We start from the raw sequence: 25,788 nt of genomic DNA on the forward strand, positions 1-25,788 counted from the left end.
CAGGGATGAGACAAGCTGAGAACGTCTATGCTGCTCCGCCATCTTGGAAAAAAGCCTTCACCTACTGTTTTAAAAGGACATCTTTCCACAGGCATTTACACATGGAACCCTCTCAGGACTTTGTATTCTGTTCAACTTACATAAAGATACCTATTCCTACTGGCCAAGAAAACACAAAAACTTCACAATGTGCAGAAAATGGCAGGCAACATTCAAAGTCATTAGAAGGAAGAGAAAGTAAGTGAGAAGCAAAACTTTTTAGCTGCTTCCCCAAAGAACAACTAGGAACCAAGATACCGGTAGCCACACCCCAACATGAATCAAATTATCATAAAATAAGCATGTACAGACATGAAAGAACACCCTGAATCAGACATTTTACACTCAGACCGAAATGGACAAAAAGCCAAGATGTGAAATAAGAGTTAAATTAATTCAGGAAAGATTATGAAGAAAAAACTATCTTAAGAACAGCGATATGCCTAAGGGAGAATACATTCTACTGGACCCATAAGGACACTAAAGGGAAGAAGGAAAATGGGCAAGAGAACAAAGACGGAATAAAGAGTTAAGATGCATCCAAGAGCAGGTGTCCAAGAAGACAGGCAAAGACGACCTAGTAAAAAGACAAGTGAAGCTCCTGCAGGAAAAGCAAACAATTAACAGACGAATACTTAAAACTCATGTACAATGAAATTTTCTGCAAATAAAACCTGAATCCATATACTGAAAGAGTACATATGTTCCTGGAAAATTCAACTCCAGACAGTCACCACAGACATCTCACAACAAAACTACTCCCCTTTAAATATTTCAAAAATCATATGGGTCTTTGATTTAAAAGTCCCAAGTGTCTAACAAGGAAAAGTCAAGGTCGGAGTAGACTTTTCAACAGACACATACACAGTGAAATAATATTTTTACAAAATTCAAGACAAGTATGAGCCAGGGATTTAAGGCCCATCCAGGCCATCCTTCAGGCCTCCAGGCTACAGAAAAGCAGTGTCAGGCCCACTGGGATCTGCACAAGGATGCATCCACGAGACTTCCTTGGGGATCTACTAGAGAATGGGTCCCACCAGATCACAAGATACAGGGAAAATGTCACCAGAACTGGTGTGGCTACTACATACAGTACTACATAATGGATCTTCAAAAGTGGGAAGACAAAGGCGAAGTATCAAAGTAGAATAAGTTCACCGACTGCCATGGGAGGTAAGTGGTATCATTTAAAGCCAACAAAATAGTACATAGGCTTGAATAGAGAAAATGGAGACAGAAAGTATTAAGACAAAGGTAACCACCCCCACAAAAATACAAACCTTTCTAAATAACATAAGATATCACCACTACCCAAAAACATGTAAAAATGGGAAAACATATTCAGAGAAAGGAGCTCAGGGATGGTCCACATCACACCCTAAATGTGACATAAAACAAAAGCTGAGATCAGGCACATAAGTTACACTGTTCAATATAAATGGCTTAACTCACTTTGTTAGAATAAAAAGATGATCAGATTGATGAACAAAAGAAAACATGGCTGAATATTCAAGAGGCTCAATCAAAACAGAAAGTTTAACCATGATGGAAGGGTAATGGTGTGCCAGGCACACACAAATCCTTGGAAAGCAGGTGAAGTGGTCCTGATACCAGAAAAGGAAGGACTCAGGCCCAAAGTAGGAAATGCAACAACAGACACTTCCCCACACTGTGAAAATAAACAAAAGGAAACCTCATTTAGAATGGAGTCCAGGGCACCTGGGTAGCTCAGTTGGTTGAGTGTCAACTCTTGGTTTCAGTTCGGGTCGTGATCTTACAGTTTGTGAGTTCGAGCCCTGCACTGGGCTCTGTGCTGACAACATGGGAGCCTGCTTGGGGTTCTCTCCCCTCCCTCTAGCTCTCTGCCCCTCCCCCACTCGTGCTCCCTCTCTCTCAAAAAAAATAAACTTAAAAAAAATAATAATAAAATAAGATGGGAGTCAGGAGGTGGGCACTGGGAGTGCCCATGCCAAACACTGGTGGTTACTTGTAGACCCAACAAGAAGAGAAGGAGCTCACAGGTGGATGCTACTGTACTACCCCAGCAGGAGGGAGGAAGGTTCCTTCCTCACCAGTACAGCCTAGCCAATGAGAGGCAGTCACAGCTCAGCCAATGAGAAGCCACTCCACTTCCGGCTCCCAGTTTACTCCAACAGACTTTTAGTTTACAACAGCTCCTCCCTATTCCCCCTTTCCTCTATAAAAGAGCCTCTCTCTCCTTTATTTTCTGGACTCAGCTATAGTTTTGCCATGACCACCTTGTCTTAAATTGCAATTCCCTGCTATTCCCAAATAAACCCATTTTTGCTAATAAAATAACTGGAACTTTTATTTTCAAAGTTAACAATATTAAGGGCTGTAATTCACAACAAAGAAATAAAACCTATTACACCTATTAAAGAAACACCCCCAATAACCTTTATTAAGCAGATACAAGGAGAAACAGAGTGAAACACAAGAATACTTAAATATTTATGGGGCGCCTGGGTGGCTCAGTCAGTTAAGCATCCGACTTCGGCTCAGGTCATGATCTCACGGTTCGTGAGTTCGAGCCCCGCATCGGGCTCTGTGCTTGACAGCTCGGAGCCTGGAGCCTGCTTCAGATTCTGTGTCTCCCTCTCTCTCTGGCCCTTCCCCTCTCAAGTTCTGTCTCTGTCTCTCTCTCAAAAATAAATAAACATTAAAAAATAATAAATAAATAAATATTTATGAATATATTGTGACTTTTTGAGAGGGGGGGGAAGAGAGAGAGAGAGAGAGGAAGGGACAGAGAAAGAAAACCCCAAGCAGGCTCCATGCCCAGCACAAAGCCCCACATGGGGCTTGATCCCACAACTGTGAGATAATGACCTGAACTGAAATCAAGAGTCAGTTGTTTAACTGACTGAGCCACCCAGGTGCCCCAGAATTAAATATATTATTATATAAAAATAAATAGTAACAATGCTCGCAGTCTAAGGCAGGCCAAGTAGACAAGCAGTAAATAAATATAAGACCTAACAATATAATTAATGACAGAATTTGGATCTTTGCGTCATAATAACGGAGACTACCCCTTCCCTGCAAGCACACACAAACTTTCACAGAACTTGAATATATCGTCACAAAGAAATCTCAGTAAATTCTATATGGTAAAGTAATACAACAGTCCCTGATCACAATGAAATGAAATGAAACTAGAAATTAATGGAAATATTAAATAAAATAGACAAGGTGCCAGCTAAAATAAGCACAAAAAAATGGGAAAAATCACATATATACAGAAAGAAATGACAAGGGGAAACAAATGTTCAAACAGAGGAAATTTAAGGGAAGAATCTCTAAAGAGCATTCTAGACAACTGTATGCATAAAAAAGTTGAAAGCCTAGATACAGTGGGTAGTTTAATACAATATATTAAAATTTGATCTTAGCAGAGAAAGAAAAGCTTGAACAGACCAATTTCCATAGAAGACACTGAGAAAACTGTTTTAAAACTTCCCCACAAAAAAAAGCACCCAGCACCAAATAATGTCAAAAATAAATTCTACCAAACTGAAAAACCATATAATCCCAATGTAACTTAAATTGTTCCAGGGCATTAAAAAAGAATAAAAACGTGCAGATTCCTCAAATGAAGTATAGCATTTATATGTAAACCTGATAAAGGAAGCTACAAAAAACTAAAGACCTACTTCACATAGATCCAAAATCCAACTAAAATACTAGCATTTAAAAAGCACTTTAAAAAGAAATATATGGGGTGCGTGGGTGGCTCAATCGGTTAAGTCTCCAACTTTGGTTTGGGTCATGATCTCGCAGTTAGTGAGCTTGAGCCCAGCGATGGGCTCTGTGCTGGCAGCTCAGAGCCTGGAGCCTGCTTTAGATTCTGTGTCTCCCTCTCTCTTTGTCCCTCTCCCACTCGTGCTCTCTCTCAAAAAAAAAAAAAAAAAAAAATATATATATATATATATATATATTAAAAAAAGGAAATATGTGATTTAATACTTTAAAATCTAAAAACATCACCATAATAAACCTAAGAAGAAAAGTCCTGTAATTACATCTGCATGCTGAAAAAGCCTTTCACAAAATTCTACACCTTATCATGATTTTTAAAAACTAATAGTGAAGTTGGTGGGAATGCAAACTGGTGCAGCCGCTCTGGAAAACAGTATGGAGGTTCCTCAAAAAATTAAAAATAGAATTACCCCAGGGGCGCCTGGGTGGCTTGGTCGGTTGGGCGGCCGACTTCGGCTCAGGTCATGATCTTGCGGTCCGTGAGTTCAAGCCCCGCGTCGGGCTCTGGGCTGACAGCTCAGAGCCTGGAGCCTGTTTCGGATTCTGTGTCTCCCTCTCACTCTGCCCCTCCCCTGTTCATGCTCTCTGTCTCAAAGATAAATAAACGTTAAAAAAAAAAAAAAAAACAGAATTACCCCACAACCCAGCAATAGCACTACTAGGAACTTATCAAAGGATACAAGAGTGCTGCCTCATAGAGATACACGTACCCCAATGTTTATAGCAGCACTATCAGCAATAGCTAACTCATGGCAAGAGGCCAAATTCATCAACTGATGAAAGGATAAAGATGTGGTTTGTATATAATGGGATACTACTTGGCAATGAGAAAGAATGAAATCTTGCCATTAGCAACAACAGGGATGGAATTGGAGGGTATTATGCTAAGTGAAATTAGTCAGAAAAAGAGATATTATGTTTTCATTCATATGTGGAATTAGAGAAACTTAACAGAAGACCACAGGGGAAGGGAAGGAAAAATAACTTACAGAGAGGGAGGCAAACCATAAGAGACCTTTAGATACAGAGAACAAACTGAGGGTTGATGGGGGTGGGGGAAATGGGTGATGGGCATTGAGGAGGTCACTTGTTGGGAGGAGCACTGGGTGTTGCATGTAAGTGATGAATCATGGGAATCTATTCCCAAAGCCAAGACTACACTGTTTATACCGTATGTTAGCTAACTTGACAATGAATTATTTTTAAAAATACGCTTTTATATAGTTTTTAAAAACCTTAAACTCTGAAAGACTGTTTTATTTGATACTTGGTGCCTGGTAATTAATTTGTAATGGTTATTTCTATTATCTAAAAGGTGTAAATATCTGGAGAGTTTTCTTTTTTTTTTAATTTTTTTTTCAACGTTTTTTATTTATTTTTGGGAGAGAGAGAGACAGAGCATGAACGGGGGAGGGGCAGAGAGAGAGGGAGACACAGAATCCGAAGCAGGCTCCAGGCTCGGAGCCATCAGCCCAGAGCCCGACGAGGGGCTCGAACTCACGGACCGCGAGATCGTGATCTGGCTGAAGTCGGACGCTTAACCGACTGCGCCACCCAGGCGCCCCCAGAGTTTTCAAACCAGAAACTGTCGCTTCTCTCTTCCACTCACATGCACATCTAATAAAACTCATGGACTCTTTTTGAGAAAAAACAAAACAAAACCAATAGTGAAATAGTCATTGATGGCTTTTTCATTAACATCATTCCTGAAGCCAGCATCCCCCTCCCCCAGAGCGAAGCTCTCCAGGTCGGCCCACTGTGCTCAGCTACATGGAGAAATGGCCACCAGTGCCAGCACTAATTAACATTTCCTGGAAGTATTAGCCAGAGCAGTCAGAGAAAAGAAAGCCGGATGCCGAAGGCTTGAAAAAAAGAAGTATCTCTACTTTTGGATGATAAAGTATTTACCTAAAAAAATGAAGAGAATCCACTCATGCTCTGTCTCTCAAGAATGAATAAATGTTAAAAAAAAATTGGAAAAAAAAGGGGGTGCCTGGGTGTCTCAGTCAGTTGAGTGTCCGACTTCAGATCAGGTCATGGTCTCGCAGCTCCTGAGTTCAAGCCCCGTGTCGGGCTCTGTGCTGATATCTTGGAGCCTGGAACCTGTTTCCGATTCTGTGTCTCCCTCTCTCTCTGCCCCTTCCCCACTCATGCTCTGTCTCTCTCTGTCTCTCAAGAATGAATAAACGTTATAAATTAAGAGAATCAATTATAAAATAAATGCAAATAGGAGAATTCAATAAGATGACAGAATATAAAACGAACAACAACATGGGAATGCGAGCTGGTGCAGCCACTCTGGAAAACAGGATGGAGGTTCCTCAAAAAACTAAAAATAGAACTACCCTTATGACCCAGCAATTGCACTACTAGGCATTTATCCACAGGATACAGGTGTGCTGTTTCGAAGGGACACTTGCACCCCCATGTTTATAGCAGCACTACCGACAATAGCCAAAGTATGGAAAGAGCCCAAATGTCCATCGATGGATGAATGGATAAAGAAGATGTGGTATATATATACAATGGAGTATTACTCGGCAACCAAAAAGGATGAAATCTTGCCATTTGCAACTACATGGATGGAACTAGAGGGTATTATGCTAAGTGAAATTAGAGAAAGACAAAAATCATATGACTTCACTCATATGAGGACTTTAAGGGACAAAAACATGAACATAAAGGAAGGGAAACAAAAATAATATGAAAACAGGGAGGGGGACAAAACAGAAGAGACTCATAAATATGGACAACAAACTGAGGGTTACTGGAGGGGTTGTGGGAGGGGGGATGGGCTAAATGGGTGAAGGACACTAAGGAATCTACTCCTGAAATCATTGTTGCACATATGCTAATTTGGATGTAAATTTTAAAAAATAAAAAAATAAAATTAAAAAAAAAAAAAAGAACAACAGCAGCCTTCATTTAAACAAACACCACCTGGTTAGAAAACAATAGGACAGAAAATACTCTCACATATCAGTGGAACAAAAACAATAAAATACTTTGGAATAAAGTTAACAACAAGAAATGTGCTAAACTAATCTGAGGAAAAATATAAATCACTTCTGAAGAACAAAAAAGCAAACCTGAATTAATGGAAATACATCGTTTATTCTTGGACAGACTTTGCATCATAAAGATGTCCATTTTCTCCATGTTGGTATTTAAACTGAACTTGGTATCAATGAAAACATCATTTTCTTTCTAGGAGATAGAAAGTTCATATGAAAAATAAACATGAAAGTAGCTAAGGAAACCTCGAAAAAATAAAAGGGGAAGCAGACTTACGAGATATCACAACCATAATCCAGTTCTGCAATATCTCCATCATCTAAAAAGTTGTGTCCTTTGTCAGTCCCTTCCATACCTAAGGACCACCAGTCTGCTGACAGTACAGATTATTCTCTTGGGACTGGACTTTCCAGAAATAGAATCCTACAGTATATCCATACTCTGTTGTAGCTGGCTTCTTTCGCTTGGCACGTTTCTGAGTTTCATCCACGTTGCTGCACAGATCCACAACCTTGTTCTTTTTCCATGCTGAGTAATATTCCACTGTACACATATACCATTTTTATAAATCCATTCACCTGTTGATAAGCACTTGGGGTGCATCCAATTTGGCTATTATTACTAAAACTCCTACAAATACTTGTGTACAAGTCTTTTTGTGTAAAGATTTTTGTATCTCGTGGGTAAATACCTAAAAGAGAAAACTGCTGGAAAATATGGTAAGCATTTTTTAATACTAAAATAATTGTCAAACAATTCTCCAAAGTGTTGTGCCACATCTTTGTAAACACGTGTTTAATTTCAGCTCTTTAGGACAATATGGTGCTGGATCTCACCATGGTTCTAAGTTGCATCTCACTGATGACTGATGGAGCTTCTCTCTCCATGTGCTAATGGCTGTTTATATTCTTTTGTGAAGTGTTCAAATCTTCTGCCTAGTTTAAAAGTGGGGCTGTCTCCTACCTACTGAGTGATAACAGCTCTTTATATATTCTAGACAAAGTCCTGAGACAGTTTGCATTATTATAAATTTTTTCTCCTAAGTTTTGCCTTTTGCTGAACAATGCTTTCAAAGAGCAAAACTTCTCAACTTGATGAAGTGCAATTTATTTTTTTCTTATACAGTCAGTGCTTTTTGTGTCCTAAGAAATCTTTACCTAGGAAAATTTTCTAGTCCACCAAAAAAAAAAACCTATTAAAATTAAAAAACAAGCTTAGTAAGGCTGCTAGATACAAAATATACAAAATTCAAATGTATTCCCATGTATGTTAATATAGAAATAATTTTTAGGGGCGCCTGGGTGGCGCAGTCGGTTAAGCGTCCGACTTCAGCCAGGTCACGATCTCGCGGTCCGTGAGTTCGAGCCCCGCGTCAGGCTCTGGGCTGATGGCTCAGAGCCTGGAGCCTGTTTCCGATTCTGTGTCTCCCTCTCTCTCTGCCCCTTCCCCGTTCATGCTCTGTCTCTCTCTGTCCCAAAAATAAATAAATGTTGAAAAAAAAAAATTAAAAAAAAAAAAAAAGAAATAATTTTTATGTGTGCTATAGTATGTAAAGCAATTTATAAATGCAAAACTATGCATTTATAAATTATTTACACATTTCCATATATTTCTATATATGCTATATTCTAGCAAGGACAAATTGGAAAATTATTTTTTTAAACAATAACATTTAAAATAGTATAAAATACAAATAAGTAATTTTAATAAAATATATGCAAGCCCTCTTCACTTAAAACTACAAAACTTTGTTAAGAGACATAAGTAAAGTCCCCTCTAAATGGATATGTTTTGGGGCGCCTGGGTGCCCCAGTCGGTTAAGTGTCTGACTTCAACTTGGGTCATGATCTCACAGCTCGTAGGTTCAAGCCCCGTGTCGGGCCTGTGCTGACAGCTCAGAGCCTGGAGCCTGCTTCGGATTCTGTGTCTCCCTCTCTCTCTGCCCCTCCCCCACTTGTGCTCTGTCTCTCTTTTGCTCTCTCTCTCTCAAAAATAAACATTAAAAAAAACCTTTATAAGTAAATAGAGACATATATGCCTTATTTATGACTTAGATTACATATTTAGATGTCAGCTGTCCCCAAATCAATCTATAGATTCAAGGTCATCAAAATCTCAGTAAGCAGTTTAATAGAAATTGACAAGCTGTCTTGAAATTTTTTACAGAGATCTAATTTTGAAATAAGAAAATGCTAGAGGGGGCGCCTGGGTGGCTCAGTCAGTTGGGCACCAGACTTCAGCTCAGGCCATGATCTCGTGGCTCATGAGTTCAAGCCCCGTGTCAGGCTCTGTGATAACAGTTCAGAACCTGGAGCCTGCTTCGGATACTGTGTCCCCGTCTCTCTCTGCCCCTCCCCTGCTCACGCTCTGTCCCTCTCATTCTCTGAAAAATAAACATTAAAAAAGAAAGAAAGAAAGAAGCTGCTAGAGATCATGACTTACTTTAACGAGAGCCTGTGTCTTTCTCAAAGACAGACACACAGAGCAGTGGAAATCGATTCACACATGATGTTGGTATACTGACAAACAAAAGTGCTGATGTAATTCAGTGAAGAAAGGATGGCCTTTCCTACATGTTCCGGATATCCACTTGTAAATAAAAATGAACCTCAATGCTGACCTTGCACACACATATAATTTAACTTTAAACGATCTACATGTTGCACTTCCAAGTAATCCTTGGGTAAGAGAAGTCACACAAAGCTGAGTCTAGGTGCCAGGGTTTCACCTGGGGGCCCACTAGGGTTGGTGGCAGCTCAGTCCCTTGTGGCTGCAGGCAGAACTGAAGTCTCCCTGGTGGTGAGGGGTGGGGCGTTCCCGGTTCCCAGGCCCCCCCCAACATGGCAGCCAATGACCGGTTCACGTTGAGTTGCCCCCCAGGGCTCCAGCCTCTGACTTCTTCTGTGTCCAGCCAGAGAAAACTCTCTGCCTTCAAAGCACTCATGGGATTTCAGTGGGCCCACCCAGATCATTTTCCTTTAGCTGTGTAACAAACTTCTCATAATGCCTGTAGATTTGACCAGTCTCCTTGAAATCCCACAAATTTTGTTCTATATAGTTCAGGCCAATTTTGAGGTGCATCCAAAATTAGCTTTGCTGTATCTTCCTAGGAGGCTGATCTAATTATTATTGCAAAGCGTCCCTGAATATCTAGCAATGACTTTTATCTTGAAGTCTTCTGGCCTAACATTAACAGCTTATCAGCCTGCTTTTGGTTAGCATCTCCAGTGCGTGTCCTCTTCTCAGCCTTTTCATTCCAAACGTCCTTAAGTGCTTTTTTTTGTTTTTTGGGTTTTTTAAAAGATTTTATTTTTAATAAATCTCCACACCCAATATGGGGCTTGAACCTACAACCCTGATATCAAGAGTCGCACGCTCTACCAAATGAGCCAGGCAGGGGCCCCAAAGTGTTCCATTTTAGAGCCTTATATTAACTTCTTAGGGCTGCGATAACAAATCAGGTGGCTTAAAAAATATATATATATATATATATATATTTTTTTTAATTCTCTCATGGTTTTAGAGGCTAGAAGCCCAAAATCAAGGTGCTGGCAGGGCCCTTTCCTTCTAAAGACTCTAGGGCTTTCCTTGACTTGTCTGCCTCAGTGTGCACAGGGCTTTCTCTGTGTGTCTGTGTCTTCTCCTCCCTTTATGACAGCCCAACCTAAATCCAGGATGATTTTACCTGAGATCCTTAACCAGACACCATTTCCAAATAAGGTCACATTCTAAGGCTCTGTGTAGACATGAATTTGGGGGGTGGTGAGTGGGGATACCCTTTACCATCCTCTCCCGGTACATGTACAGAATCTCCAAATCTGAGCCAAATCTCAGTAGGGAATTGACCCTGCCCCATCCTCCTACAGGGCAACCCAAAAAACACGAGTGCTTGTGGCCAAAGCCTGCTGTCCACACAACAACCCGTCCAGCGAATGCTGCCGGCCGCATCTGGGCCCTGTGGTGTGGCTGGTGCTCAGAGGGTCTGAGCCCCCGACTTCCCAGGGAGGCGTTATGTCTTGGGGATGTGGGGGCAGCACCTTGCAGGCTCAGCACAGCCACAGAAGCCTCCCTGTTGACCTAAAAATGGCATCCTCAGGACCCAGGCAGGCCTGGGTCATGTTGGGCTTTCCCTCTGCACAAGGAAGGAGCTTCCTGTTGTCCTCAGACCCGTGTCACACGCAAGGACCCTGGAGAAGGCCACCCTCTAGATAAACAGGAAAGAGCGATCCCGCAGTGCACAGGCCGCACTGCTGCCATCGCACGCGAAGGGCCCACCAGCGCAGCCCACCTGCTAACGGGAACATCCCTGATAAATGTGGACCTAACTTCGGGCGGTCACCTTAGCCCGGGAGGCCCCAGGTAAGGACCAGCCACAGATGCACATTTACGCTCTCGGGCCATTGCCAGCGCTGCAGCCATGTGGCCAGAGACAAAGCGCCTCGTCCAAAATTCTCCCTCTTGGTGAAGACCTCGGGAACCCTGGACTCCCCGCCCCCCCCCCCAAGACATAAATGGCCATCACACATGTCTCCGCACATAGCAGACACCGCCGCCCCTCTGGAGACCCAGACATACCAACAGCGACCAAGGTACTCACTTCACTTCTCAAATACACAACACTCGAGCTCCCGAACGAACCTTATGAGCCTCATGGGGCACCGCACAAATGGCTGGCTCACACAAGCCCTGGTTCAAGGAGATAAAATCTGCACGTTTCAGCCATCGGCCCGAAGACAGAATTACAGTAAAGTCATCGGAAGGGAAGCGTACTGGAGTCCGACTCCGCCCTTGACGTTTGGTTGCTGACAGCTTCCGGGCCTGCTGGTCCCCGGCTCTGTTCCCAGTCAGGCCGAGCGGATAGAGAGCACCTGCCGAGAATTCGACCCACAGAAACCCGGCCCCTGCGCACTAGCCCTCCCCCCGCCTACTCCACCCACAGGAAGAGTAAGCCAGTCACTTGCTGGCCTCCAGCCATTCAGACCAGCCTCCTGGGAGCCACTGTCCCCAAAAGCAGATTGTTATATGGCAGACTACCTCTTCATATCCTCTTGGGGCTCATGTGGCTTCGTCAGGCTTGATAGGCCGAATTTGGTGCCAGAGTTGATCCTACCCCTTTTCCTTTCACGATTTAAAGGTTACACGCTCCTCCATTTCTCTCTGCTACATGCGGCCTTGCCTAACAGGCGTCCCTGCCCATCAGCACATGACTCAGCCCGGCCAATTCAAGGATCTTGGGCTGTTTAGTGCTTCCTAACCTTCTCCTAATGTAAATGCTGACATCACAAATTTCTTTTCTGCACCTAAGTTTAAAATCCACAAGACATGGGTACTGCTGTTCTACAGTCGGTACCCTCAGATCTCCTTGCCTCCACCAGTGCTGTTCATCAACGTCTCCCGACACCCTGGGATACCAGCTTTGCTCATCTTCCTTCTGCTTCTAGTCCCACGCGTGTCCTTCTCACTGGTGGTGTGGCTGGTGCTAATTCTCCATTTTATCTGACATGCCTTCATTCCCCTTCATTCCTAAAGGACACTTTCTCTTCTAGAATTCCTGGCCGGCAATTATTTCTTCCAAGATACCATTCTACTGTCTCTGAGGTCCCATAGTTGCTGTTAACAAGTCAGAGGCCGAAGGCAGTCTACGTCCCCAGGCTGCTTTCCTGGCCCTTGGATAATCTTCACTCTGACGGGCCCGTGTGCTTTCTTGGTACTTGGATAATCTCAGTTCACTCTGACAGGCCCGTGTGCAGATCTATTTTGGTTTATCCCCCTTGGGGTTCACAGGCCTTCTTGATTCCAGAGATTAAAGTCCTTAGTCTGCTTTAGGAAAACGTCTGCCGTCACCTCTTCAAATGTTGCCTTTGACCCATGTACTCCCTCACCTGCTCCTGCTACCAAATACCAGAATTTGTCATGGGTCTTCCTCTATGGCCTTGCTACTCAAAGTGTCGTCTGCGGACAGGCAGTACCAATACTACCAAGAAGCTTGATAAAAAGTCAGAATTTAGTCACCCCCAGGGACTCACCGAATCGGAATCTGCATTTAAACAACATCTCGGTGGTTCACAACCCACCAAAGCCTGAGGAGCACTATCTACATCTCCTCCCCTCTCTTCCCATTCACCTCACTCGACATCCCCATGTCACTCCAGGTAACCTCTGTTATGAACTTTTCACTGATGCAGAAAACACATAGACAGAAAAGTGCACAAAACACAAATATAGCACTCCATACATTGTTACAAAGCAAATATTCACACTGTTACAAAGCAAACATTCACTACGCCATGCAAGTAAGAAACAGGATGTTGCCAGAGGCCCACAAGCTTCCCTATGCCCCCCATCTTAGAGTGATTCCACTGTCCACCCTGCTATGACCCCCAACCTCCGAGCTAACCTTTGTGCCGCATTTCTCTGTTCTGGAATTGCTGCTTGGCTCTTTTCTAAATCTGTTGCGTCATTTTTCATAGTTCTGAGCTCTCTGTTCAAAGTCACCTCCCTGGACACAGAGGCCACAGCTGTCTCAGTGTGCAGCAACTGCAGCGTCTGAAACCCTGTGGCTCTCCCGACGTCACCCGCGGTTCACCCAGCCACCGTGGCTGGTACTAGTTCCTCTCTCGTGGTCCCCTTAGCTCTAAGTGTGTGCTGAATGCTACATTTGCAAACGGAAATAACATGAGGTCTCAGTGGTGTTATCCTGGCCCAGAAAGGATTTTTGCAAACTCCTCCCAGGTGGCCGGGGTGCCAGGCTGCAGCCAGGGTGGGCAACTGCCAACCTTCACACCCTCTTCTTGGGCCGTACCACTTGACAACCCCCAAGTAAAAGGGGAGGCACGGGGCCTGACCCTCAGTGGCCCCGCACCCCAACTCGTCCCCTCAGCTCTCAAAGGTCTGTGGCCTCTCGGCTGCCTGGGGAAAGCGTCTCCAGGGCAAAGCAGCCACAGCGTTGGGCTCAGCACTTGGTCTCCGCCGCATCTCCCGAACCTCGGTCCAGACCCTTTTGTTGCACCTAGCTCTCTGCTCTCCACTACCGTGTGCGCTCTAACTTCTCCAACTGCCCTTCGCAGACAAGTAACTGGGCATCACACCGTCTACCACTCCCAGGGACAGCCCATGGCCTCCTCATTTGCGTGACAGATTCTCAAACGCATCTGGGGATACCAATCACATTTACTCTGAAGTCTTCAACAACTGCAGAGTGGTTTATGAGAAATCTGTTTCACTAGACATTACTGGTTTTGTTTGCTGAGCTTAGTCCCTTTCCATTTGATTCCGTGCGCACGTAAAGCTGCTCCAGGATACCCGCTCCTCCTGATATTTGGGACACCAGCCTGCCCGTCCTTTCCAGGGCCTCCTCCCCACAGGTGGGGACACTGCCTCCAGCCAAGAGCCACTTCGTCCACCTGCCACCGTAAACCCACTTTCCTGGTTTCTTCTCACCAAACCCTCCCGATGCCTGAGTCACTTCTAAATGGACATCCTGGTAACAGTAGCCTTTGGTGTCCTGGGCAAACGCTCGTGTTTTGTCAAACGTGCCTCAGCTTCTCCTGAGTTGGACCATAGCTGGGACTTGAAACAAGGGAAGGAAGGGTAAGAATGCAGAAGAGAGAAGGAACTGCAGGGAGAAGAAAGAACACAAGCAAGGTCAGGAGGCAGAAAGCAAGGGCACAGGCAGCCCACGACCCGGTCTCACTGACGCCTGGGGACCGGCAGAGGGGGGCCAGGGAGACCGGCTGTGCGGACAGCAGGATCACTGCCTGGTCTGCCACAGCGAGCACCCAGCTCCAGGCGCCCCCCATCACAGTGTCCACGACCCCGGGGGACGGCTAGGGCACGCAGAGGCTCCTGAGAGCCAGTCACTCACCAGCAGGAAAGGGCCCTGTGGATGCTCGCAGGCCTGCAATGCAGACGAGGATGTAGGCAGGCGGAAGGAGGCCTGCTCCCATCCGTTCTCCGCTCCCCAAACCTTGACGAGGCCCCGCTCATCCACGGTGATGGCCAGCTGGAGCCGAGGGAAGGTCACCACGTTCACCAGAGCAGCGGGCTGCAGAGGGCTTGACCAGATCTCTGTGCCCTGGGCAACAACAAAAGGAACATAGCAGCTTACTTGAGGGCTGTTCGCTTCACAGATGTACTGTTTTTGTTCATTCAACAAGCATTCCCTAGTGCGCACAGGGGGCGCACAGGGGGCGCACAGGGGGGAAGAGCAGGGTCCCCACCCTCACGGGATCCACGCAGCAAAGAGCACAACACGGACGTTGGAGAGCAGTGGCTAAACTGAGGTGTGTGGAAATTCCCCAGGGCTGAGAGGCACCACCGGCACTGGGGGGCGGGGAGCCAGGCGTGCACACGGTGGTTACCCAGCTCCACTGAGGAAGGCCGGCCAGGGAGCGCAGCCTGGGCCACGACGGCTGCACAGAGAGAACCTCTCGCCTGTCCTCAGGCAGCCCCATTTAGATCGGCTCACTCAGGCTCGCAGGTATGAATCTTCACAGGGCGTGTCTGTGCTGCCCCGCGCAGAACACCCCCTTTCCTATGGCGTGCCCTGGCCGAGGCCCGAGCTGGGTGATTCCACAGCCTCTCCCAGGACTGTACAACTGGAATCGGTGGTAAAGAGTCAGTGCCAATAGGCCCAGGGTACTTGAAGGGGGGCAGAGAACCATCCACTAACCACTGTCCCAGTGTCCCAGGGCTGCCCCCGGGCTTCCTTTCCAGTGCCGGGTCATCACGACCTTGTTCTAGCACGTGTTCATTGCACCACGATCTGCATCTCTTTCCAACCAGATGTCTGACTCCTCTATGGGTTGCTTTCTCAGCTGATTTCTGTTGCTCAAGCAGCAAGGTGATGACCACCATCCACCAGCAAGAGCTCGGCGAGCAGGAGCTGGGCACCAGTGATGGGGGAAGGGCAGGGGGTGTTGAGGAACACAGCGTCAGTGAAGAAGGCACGAGACTCCTGGTTGCAGGAGGTCAGGGGGACGGATTGCAGGAACGCGCCAGGGACCGCAGGCCACACGCCTGCCACAGGAAGGAAGGGGGCTCTGCTGGTGGCACCAAGACTGATGCCAGAAAAGGACCAGCTCAAACCCTAGAATTCTCCGGGGGCAGTGGATACAACCGGATGGACAGCCAGATCAGACACCAGTATCACCCGTCAAAAATGTGGTCCCAACAGATCAGGAGTATTTATTCGCTTCCGGAAAAGCAAAATGTTAGTTCGCCTCTTGGCTTGGTGTGAACAGCTTTTACACAATGGTTGTAATACTAAGAGTACACATTATTATGTGGGGACGGGAAGGTTATCCTGTGTGGATGTAGGAGGAGGAAAGAGGGGTCGTCTTCTACAAGAGATTTGCTCGTGCACAGTACTGAGGTTGTGCAACCAGGCAGAATGTGCACAGACCGCTCTGGAACAGGCCCATGATGGAAACACAGACCACACGCAAGTACAACCTGGCCCACTGCCCGTATTTGTATTTTGGTGGAAAAAAAAAAAATCAAAGGAATACTTCACGACACATGGAAACACGTGCACCTGTCCGTCAGCCGCATCACGAGCTCAGCCAGAACACAGCGTAGCTCTCTTTGCTCTCCGCTCCTGCAGGACAGAGCTGAGTGGTTGCAACGGGACCACAGGGCTCTTTCCAGAAAATTTCGGCTGAGCCTGCACCAAAGCACTCTCCTCCCTTTTTTTTTTTTTAATGTTTTTATTCCTTTTTGAGACAGAGAGAGACAGAACACGAGCAGGGGAAGGGCAGACACAGAATCCAAAGCAGGCTCCAGGCTCTGAGCTGTCAGCACAGAGCCCGACACGGGGCTCGAACTCACAGACTGTGAGATCATGACCTGAGCCGAAGTCGGACGCTTAACCGACTGAGCCACCCAGGTGCCCCTAAAAAAAATTTTTTTAACGTTTATTTATTTTTGAGAGAGAAAGAGAGACAGAAAATGAGCAGGGGAGGGGAAGAGAGAGAGGGAGACACAGAAACCGAAGCAGGCTCCAGGCTCTGAGCTGTCAGCACAGAGCCCGACGCGGGGCTCGAACTCACGAACCGCGAGATCATGACCTGAGCCGGAGTCGGACGCTTAACCGACTGAGCCACCCAGGCGCCCGCCCCTTTCAAGTCGAGAAGCATGTATCTGGGCAGTGCTGGGCCCTCCCAGCTGCCGGGTCTCCTGCCGCGTCCTGGCCTGGGTCCACACACCTTGGCTAGGGGTCTGCAGCTGAGGCGGGTCCTCAGAGAAGGCACAAGGAGGCAGGGAGCCCCCCGCACCGGCACACGCAGGGCCCTCCCACGAAATGACCCTAGAAACCAAGCACGAGAAACAGGAATCCACCAACAACCACCGAAAACCTGACCATAGAGCAGAGAGAAAGGACACAAATGACTCTGGACCCTTTAAACAAAACAGAACAACAGGGGATAAGAATGGGGACCTGGAAACGAGAGAAGTTTCTGTAAAGTAGGCAGACAACATGTCCTCCGAAGCATGCAGATGGAGAAACTGAGTCTACTGACATAAACACTGGTGAACTGAACTGGGAACCGGTTCAGACAGCACTTGAACAGTGGTCACCTCTGGGAAGAGCTGCTGAGAAGAGGCAGGGAGAACTATTTCACTCATGAAACATCTCCTAGTCCTAACCTTCCCAAACCCTCAACTGTTTCACTTTCATGATTCAAAAGCAAAATAAATTGTAACTAACCACAGCCCATCCCCAAAGTCCCCCCACCCAGCACCACCCGCCTCTGTCCCCAGACCCTGCCCCAGCCCCCTGGCCCTCATGATCTGGCGAGAGCCCAGCTAAGGCTTTTGAGGCTCACTCACCACCAGGAGCCTTGGGTGGCCTCTCAAGTGTCCCCATGTGGCCAAATGTGGTGCACACCCACACTTACCAGACTCTAACGTGACGTGTGGGCAGAGCAGTGACCCCACGGCTAGCATGGGGGTGCAAAGACGCAGCTCCCAGTGGTCTGCTTCCCTCGCACACTGACAAGGAAGTTTGCTGAGCGTCAGGATGCCCTGTTCACAGGGGCCAGGGGGGCCGGGGGAGCCCCTCTGCTCTCGGTGCACGAGGCTCCCATGAGCAGGACCGGGCACTTCCAGCAGACCTGACCAACGGGGACATGAGCAGGCTCCCTACCTGATGTAGCAAGGACCTGGAAAATCGTGAGCTGATCTGTAGTTATCCAGGAAAAAGTCCTTTATAGGAGGTTGGGTTCTGTCTACATGCACAGAACCCATGGATTTACAGGGAACCACATGATTCAAGACTCCGAGACACCTTCCCTCTTGGTCTCGGACTGACGGTCTATAAAATCATGATGATAACAATGCACATATTGCTTGGCTGCTGTGAGAACCACGTGAGAAAATAAGACCAGGAAGCTTTTTAACTGTGACAACCAACCGTGAAAACACCGATCGTGTTATCAAGGTCTCAACGCTTAATTGGTATACGAGGGTAACTAAAAGTGGCAATTGTCTGGGAAAAACCACCCAGATTGGGCACTGGCTCCAAAGTAGACGCCGCAGGTCCGGGACTGGCACTGAGGCAGGTGGCCACCTCTCCGGGCAGACAGCACAGAGTCAAAGGCAGATCAGGCTCCATCTGCGATCAGACCTGAGTTCCGAGTGTGACCAGGTCTCCTGCAGCTCAGAGTTCTCGTCCGTACCACGGGGATCCCACCACCTCCAAGCTGGCCAGGAGGGTTAAATAGCTGGCAAAAGGGAAAGACCTCACTAAGACCCAGCGGGTCACACCCTGGCCCCTCCGCAGGCTCACCTCCTGCACATCCCAGGCACGGACGGTGCTGTCCGAGGACACGGTGCACACCATGGACTTCTCTTGCCCATCAAACCGGCACTCCTTGGTTGAGATGTAAGCCAGCTCGTCGATCTCCCCTGGAAGAGAACACAGACTGGCCTTGAATGCATACACAGATGCCTGGGATATGGACACTCAGACTGGGGAAAGACAGGCAGGACACTCCTTCCTCTTGCATTCTCAGAAGCACACAGGTGCTCGTTAGGGGTGAGCAGTGGACAGAAAGAACTAGGGCTTCACACCCTGGACTGCCCCTGTCCACCACCCACAAAGCCACAAACAAGTGCCTAATATCTCACTTTCTTTCTTTCTACTCTGAGATAAATGTAACAATTCCTTCTTCACAGGATTACCGCAGGCACCAAGTGACATGGAGCAAATACAGAACGCAGCAGGGCACGTACTCATCAAGTGTCGCCTTCCTGCTCAATGGCTGAACACCAAGTCCCACGACACTCGACCAGGAGGAGTGAGCAGTGGGAAAGCACACAGGACTACATTCCCCACCATACCTGTGTGCCCGGCAATGGCTTTGCAGATGAAGTCCTTCTCTGGCCGCCCACATTCCATTCGGAACTCCAGCTCGGATCGGCAGAGATAGTACTCTTTCCATGTTTGTGTGCCCAAGGTCATCTGGGAGGTTTTACATGATGACCAGCGTCTCAGACACAGCTGCCTGGAAAACAGACCCATGATCCCAGGCAGGACATGACACACGTTAGAAGAAGGTACTGTGGTGTCGACAGGTCTAGCTTTGATTCCTGGCTATACCATCCAGTAGCTTAGACAACTCACTCTGCCTACCTATGCCTTAACTGTCCCCACCGTAAAATGGGGAAAGCAAGGAAGTGACAATGAGCAAGCGCTCACCACCATCAGGTGTCAGTGTTTCTTGTGTATTAGCCAGTTTTCCTGACACCCCCATGAAGTCTACCTGATCCCTTTGTACACGACAGGGAACTTTAACAATTGACCCAAGGCCAAGGGCATGCAGCTTTGGTCATGCAACTGCCATTCAAGAGTATTTCTTGAAGTCTCCAACTCTTACTGCTGAATTGCCTATTTCTCCTCTCAGTTCTGTCAGCCCTTCGTGTATTTTGCTGTTGTTATTAGGTGCGTATATGTTTATAATTTTTTGATCTTTGTGGATAGACTTATCATGAAATGGCATTCTTTCTCTAGTAATGCTTTTTTGTCTTAAAGTCTATTTTGTCTGATATTAGCATGGCCATTCCAGCTTTCCCTTGGTTACTGTTGCATGGTATATCTGTTTCCATTCTTTTAATTTCAATTTATCTATGTCCTTGAATCTGAAGTATGTCTCTTGTAGACAGCATAAAGTTGAATATTGTTTATCCTTTCTAACAACCTCTTTCTATTGGAGTGTACATTAAATACACTTAATGTAATCAATGATAAGACACAATTTATGTGTTATTTGGCTACTTATTTCTGTAAGTTTGATGCATTTTCTCTACTATTGCCTTATTCTTTTGTGTTAAATATTTTCTTTTTTAATTATTTTTATTTTTGTGAAAGAGTGAGAGAACAGGTGCAAGTGAGAGAGGTGGGGAAAGGGAGGGACAGAATCCCAAGCAGGCTCCACACTTAGCCCAGAGCCTGATGCAGGGCTCAATCTCAGGACTGTGAGATCATGACCTGAGCTGACATCGAGAGTCAGATGCTTAACCAACTGAGCCACCCAGGCACCCCTTAAATATTTTGATATACTATTTTAATTCCCTTGTCATTTCTTCTATCATGTTTTTTGAGTTCTTAGTGGTTGCCTTGAGGATTAATCTAGTTTTAATTAATATCAATTTAATTTTTCTTTTTTTTTTTTTTCCCGAGCAGGGGAGGGGCAGAGAGGAATCCCAAGCAGGCAGGCTCCATGATGTCAGTGCAGAGCCCAACACTGGGCTTGAAGCCACAAGCCATGAGATCATGACCTGAGCTGAAATCAGGAGTCAGATGCATAACCTACTGAACCACCCAGGTGCCCCAACAGCAACTTAATTTCAACATTATTCAAAAACTTTGCTCTTTTGTAGCGTCATTTCCTACTCCTCTCAACTGTGCCGCTACATCTACAAATTACATTTTACATGTTAAATATACACGAATAGAGACTTACAGTTGTTTTATGCAGTTGTCTTTTAATACAGGAAAAAAAAGACTTACAAATAAGAAATATATTTATACTGCCTTTTCTATATGCCTATAGAGTTACTTCACTAGTGTTTTTTTTTTTTATTTTTTTTAATGTGGATTCAACTTCCTGCCTAATGTTCTTTCATTTCAATATGAAAGATTCCCTTTAGGATTTCTTGTAGGACAAGCATATAGCAACAAACCCTCTGAGCTTTTTGCTAATCTGAAAAGGTCCTCATTTTCTTCTTCATTTTTCTAGACATACAATTCTTAGTAACAAGCTTTTCTTCCTATACCTTCAATATGTCATCCCATTACCTTCTGGGCTTCATGGTTTTTAATGAGAAATCAACTGGTCATCTCATGGGGGTTCCCTTCTACATGATGAGTTGCCTCTCTCTTGCTGCTTTCAAGATTCTAGGTCTTCAGCTCTCCTTTGATTACAATGGGTCCTTTTAAATATTTTATTTTTAAAAGCAATCTGTACACCAAATGTGGGGCTTGAACTCATCACTCCAAGATCAAGAGTTGCATGCTCTACTGATCGAGCCATCTAGGTGTCCCTCAAATGTGTCTTGATGTGACACTCTTTGAGTTTATCCTACTTGCAGCTAATTGAGCTTTTGCATGTATAAATTAACATTTTTCATCAAATTTGGGAAGTTTCCACACCTTATTTCTTTAAATATTTTATTCCTTCTCCCTTTCTCCTCTCATTCTGGGACTCTTGTTATACAATGTTGGCATGCTTGATGGTGGCCCACAGGTTTCTTAGGCACTGGTGACTTTTCTTCCTTCTTCATATTCATTCTATTCTTCAGATAATCTCCACCAACCTATCTTCAAATTCACTGATTCTATCTTCTATCTGCTCAAATCCTGAGTTTTTAAAATTAAAAAGGTCGGGGTGTCTGGGTGGCTCAGTTGGTTAGGAGTCCAACTTCAGCTCAGGTCATGATCTCGTGGTTCACAAGTTCAGGCCTTGCATCGGGCTCTGTGCTGACAGCTCAAAGCCTGGAGCCTGCTTTGGATTCTGTGTCTCCCTCTCTCTGTCCCTCCCCTGCTCACACTCTGTCTCTATCTCAAAAATAAATACAACACTTAAAAAACTTAAAAAGGTCAATAGTATACTTTTCTACTCTATAATTTCTATTTAGTTATTTTTATAATGATTCTTCACTGATATGCTCTATTGGATGAGACGTTGTCCTACTCTAGTTCTTTGTACATTGTTTCTTCTAGTTCTTTGAACATAATAAAAATAGCTGATTTAAAGTCTTCATCTAGTAGGTCCAAGGCCTGGTCTTTCTCAAAGACAGTTTCTGTTGTTTGCTTTGTTTCCTGTGTAGAAGCTATACCTTATTACTCTGCATGACTCGTAACTTTTGTTGAAAACTGAACATTTTAAATAATGTGGAACTCTGGAAATCTGACCCCACCCCTAGATTTGTTGTTCTACCTCCTTACTGTTATTATTGTTTGTTTAGTGATGTTTCTGAATAAATTCTGAAAAGCCTGCATTCTTTGTTACCTGTGGCCACTGAACTCTCGCCCAGTTAAATTAGTGCTCACTAATGATTGGACAGGGATTTCCCAAACAACTAGAACCACCAATTCTCCCAGTCATCACCAAAGGGCTTCTGTGCACGTTGGGGCATGCACTCAACACCCAGTAAGGTAGTTGACCACTCTGCCCTAGACTTAACTTCCTACTTGCACAGAACCTCAGGGTTAGCCAAACATGTGAGTGTAGAGCCTTCCTAGGTCTTCCCTGAGTTTGTGCACAGCCCTGTTACACGTGCCTGGGCTTTTTAGGAATGTGACAGCTTTTCAAAGTCCAAGTCCCTAAAGATGTCACGTCCTCAGCTTTTCCTTTTAAACTTTTTGGTTAGCCTACTTGTTTGCCCAACTGCTGTCCATCAGCTCTGACAATCACAAATTTCATCAATTGTCTGTTATTATTTGGACAAAGGACCCAAAGAAAAGTCTTTTCATACTGGGTGAACTCGAAGTCAGACCAAATAAAAACAGTCTGCCCATGGGGTCTTCCAAGAAATACCAGATAGGTCAAATAACGACAATTTTCCAGGAACAAAAATCCAATCCCATCCTTCTCCCTCCAGTGACTGCCAGGCTCCTGGTCTGTGATTGTGCGCTGATAACATTCAAGGCTAACACAGAACTGGAGGGCTTTATGGGAACAGGGCAAGAAAACCTGGTGTTCTAAGATTCAAATATTTTTTCTTGAACAAACACTTCCTAAGCTACTACAAGTCTCTTGTTAATTTCCAGAGTCCTGAAAAAGTTGATTTTGACAATTTGTGTCAGTTTCCTCGTTGCTTTTAGGGAGGAGAAAAACTTCAAATCCACCATTTCCCAAGAGCCTGCATTCTGTGCTTCCGTGTGACTACTGTCAATTCTCTGACAGCACCTCTCTCATGAGACTTTTCAGGAGAGAAATGTTAGCTCAGCCACACTGTAGAGAACTACAGAATCCCCACCCGGTCTGCGGGCACCAGAGCAAGTGAGACATGGCTTCTGCCGAGGGCACTCTCGGCCAGTGGTTGGATGGCGGATGAGCAGAACAAAAGTGCGGGGGAGAAACGTGGCGCTTCAGGAGGGGCAACATGTGGAGCTATGGGAACTGAGCACCAAGAGCGGATGTCCAGCCAGGAGGGGACTGGGGAGGCTTCACGGGCAGAGGCTTCCAGCATTTACAGTCCCCACGGCTGAGGTGGCATCCTGCGGCTCCAGCCCGGCACTCCTACCTCACGGAGAACACAAGGTCAGGTGGGAAATGCGGGGCTCACGGTCCGTGGCCTCAACAAGTACCACACCCAGTCCTCATGGCCTCTCCACTCACCGAGTACCTCCACGCCAGGCCTGTACCAGGCACTAGGGACCTTCTAACACACAGAGAAGGATCCACCGCCCGCGCTCCGAACGGGTTTTACTGTGTTTGCTGGAACTCTAGTCCTTCTATCAGAAGCACCATATTGGCAGCCTGTGGGCAGAATGGACCCCCAGATTATTCTGTTTGGCTTGCACAGGATTAGCCCAGTGAACTAGCTGCCGACACTTAAAACTCTTGAGTTTTCACATAAAAATCAGGAAAAGGCAGGTGGTCTGGGTATGCTGAACCTAAATTCCCGTCGTACAGAATGGGTCTGGAGCCACATGAAGCTGAGCCCTTCACACGAGAACAAGCCCTTGGCTTCACCGTCTCTTTTCTCTTCTGGGTGGTGAGACCGAGACACCTCAAACCACCACTCCTGTTGTTGGCTTTGAGTTGAAATAAGAAGACAGGGAAATTTCTTGGACCCGCACCTCAATGTGAAGAGTGTGAAAACAAAAGCTAGACCAAGAAAATAATGTGGCTTAACAAAAAGAGGAGAAGGCACATTTCTTTGTGGAAGTTAAGTCTATTTCTACATATTACACACTCAAAACTTAAGCAGGACCTATGAGCAATATTGAGAAATGAAAAAGTGATTTGACAAAAATGAAGGCAGACCATCAAAAAGGTTGAAGTATGAAGATGAATAAATTATGTGATAAGCCTCTGAACTGCAATATATCAAGTGAAAAAAATACTGATACCAAGACTTTTCAGATAGCAACTAATAACAAAATAATCTATTATACACAACAGAAACTATGTACCTTAAACAAAAGCAAATATTTGCAATTTTATTTCTTCCAACGTTTATTTATTTTTGGGACAGAGAGAGACAGAGCATGAACGGGGGAGGGGCAGAGAGAGAGGGAGACACAGAATCGGAAACAGGCTCCAGGCTCTGAGCCATCACCCCAGAGCCCGACGCGGGGCTCGAACTCACGGACCGCGAGATCGTGACCTGGCTGAAGTCGGACGCTTAACCGACTGCGCCACCCAGGCGCCCCTGCAATTTTATTTCTAACCAGAACCTAACGCTTACTGTATTGAAGAAACAGAATGTAAAAGGTCCTGAGGCATTAAAAAAAGGACCTTGCAGCATTTCCAACTAAAATTACACAATACAGGGGCATCTGGGTGGCTCAGTTGGTTAAGGGGCCAACTCTTAATTTCAGTTCGGGTCATGCTCTCATGGTTCATGAGATCGAGCCCCACTTGGACCCTGTGCTGACAGCACGGAGCCTGCTTGGGATTCTCTCCCTCCCTCTCTCTGCCGCTCCCTAGCTCGCAGTCTTGTTCTCTCACTCTGAAAATAAATAAACTTTAAAAAATTAAAAAATAAAAGAAACAAAATAAAATTATACAATACATATTAAAAATACATGACCAGTTAACTACATTAATTTACTGTGTCCATGAGAATTTCTAACGGGCCTGGAGAACTTTGGGGCCCGGTACTCATAAGACACAGCATCAGAAATGACATGCATGTGACCACAGATGACAATGCTCCTGAAATGCTGTTGTCCCAGCTCCAGAAACATAAACTCAGTGTTTTTTGTTTTGTGTGTGTGTGTGTGTTTTTTAAGTTTGAGACAGAGAGAAAGAGAGAGAGAGAGAGAGAGAGCGCGCGCACATGAGCAGGGGAGGTGCAGAGAGAGAGAATCCGAAGCCTGATGTGGAGCTTGAATTCAAGAACTGTGAGATCATGACCTCAGCCAAAACCAAGAGTCAGACGCTTAATGGACTGAGCCACCCAGACGCCCCTAAACCCAGGGTTTTTATAAGAACGCAGTCCAAGGATACAATCTTGAGGAATGACTTTATGCTAAAAGTTCAGCACCAATTATGAAACAGTGATGAACTGAAACCACTCTGTGACTTGGTTTGCAAACGCCAAACCATCTACCCAAGGCACCTGGAGGCACAACGTGGTAACACACACGTACGTGCAGAGGTCAGGTGACAAGCCGCAGAAGACAGTTTCTGAGCTGTGGGAAGGAACTCACTCCCGTCACTCAAATTCCTTCCTGGCTTCTCAGCAGAGACAAGAACAAAGAGCAGGGTTAGGGCT

At 45.7% G+C, this 25,788-nt stretch overlaps 1 protein-coding gene across 2 annotated transcripts in view; it reads right to left on the reverse strand.

Moving 5' to 3' along the window:
• Positions 1–25,788, reverse strand: part of LOC124527640 (F-box/WD repeat-containing protein 12-like) — a 47,157-nt gene that overhangs the window by 16,867 nt on the left and 4,502 nt on the right. For both annotated transcript variants that reach the window (XR_006965932.1, XM_047100757.1), the window contains exons 3-5: positions 19,180–19,343; positions 18,626–18,744; positions 14,702–14,911 (exon numbers count right to left, since the gene is read on the reverse strand). Coding sequence is in view for 1 of the 2 variants with exons in the window: in XM_047100757.1 (XP_046956713.1) it covers positions 14,702–14,911; positions 18,626–18,744; positions 19,180–19,343 (493 nt within the window). In the remaining variant the exon portion in view is untranslated. The remainder of the gene's footprint in view (positions 1–14,701; positions 14,912–18,625; positions 18,745–19,179; positions 19,344–25,788) is intronic.

Source organism: Lynx rufus, unplaced genomic scaffold, assembly GCF_022079265.1.
Source record: "Lynx rufus isolate CCGP_SWC_20201006 ecotype Redwood Valley unplaced genomic scaffold, mLynRuf1.p SCAF_10, whole genome shotgun sequence".
Taxonomy (NCBI): domain Eukaryota; kingdom Metazoa; phylum Chordata; class Mammalia; order Carnivora; family Felidae; genus Lynx; species Lynx rufus.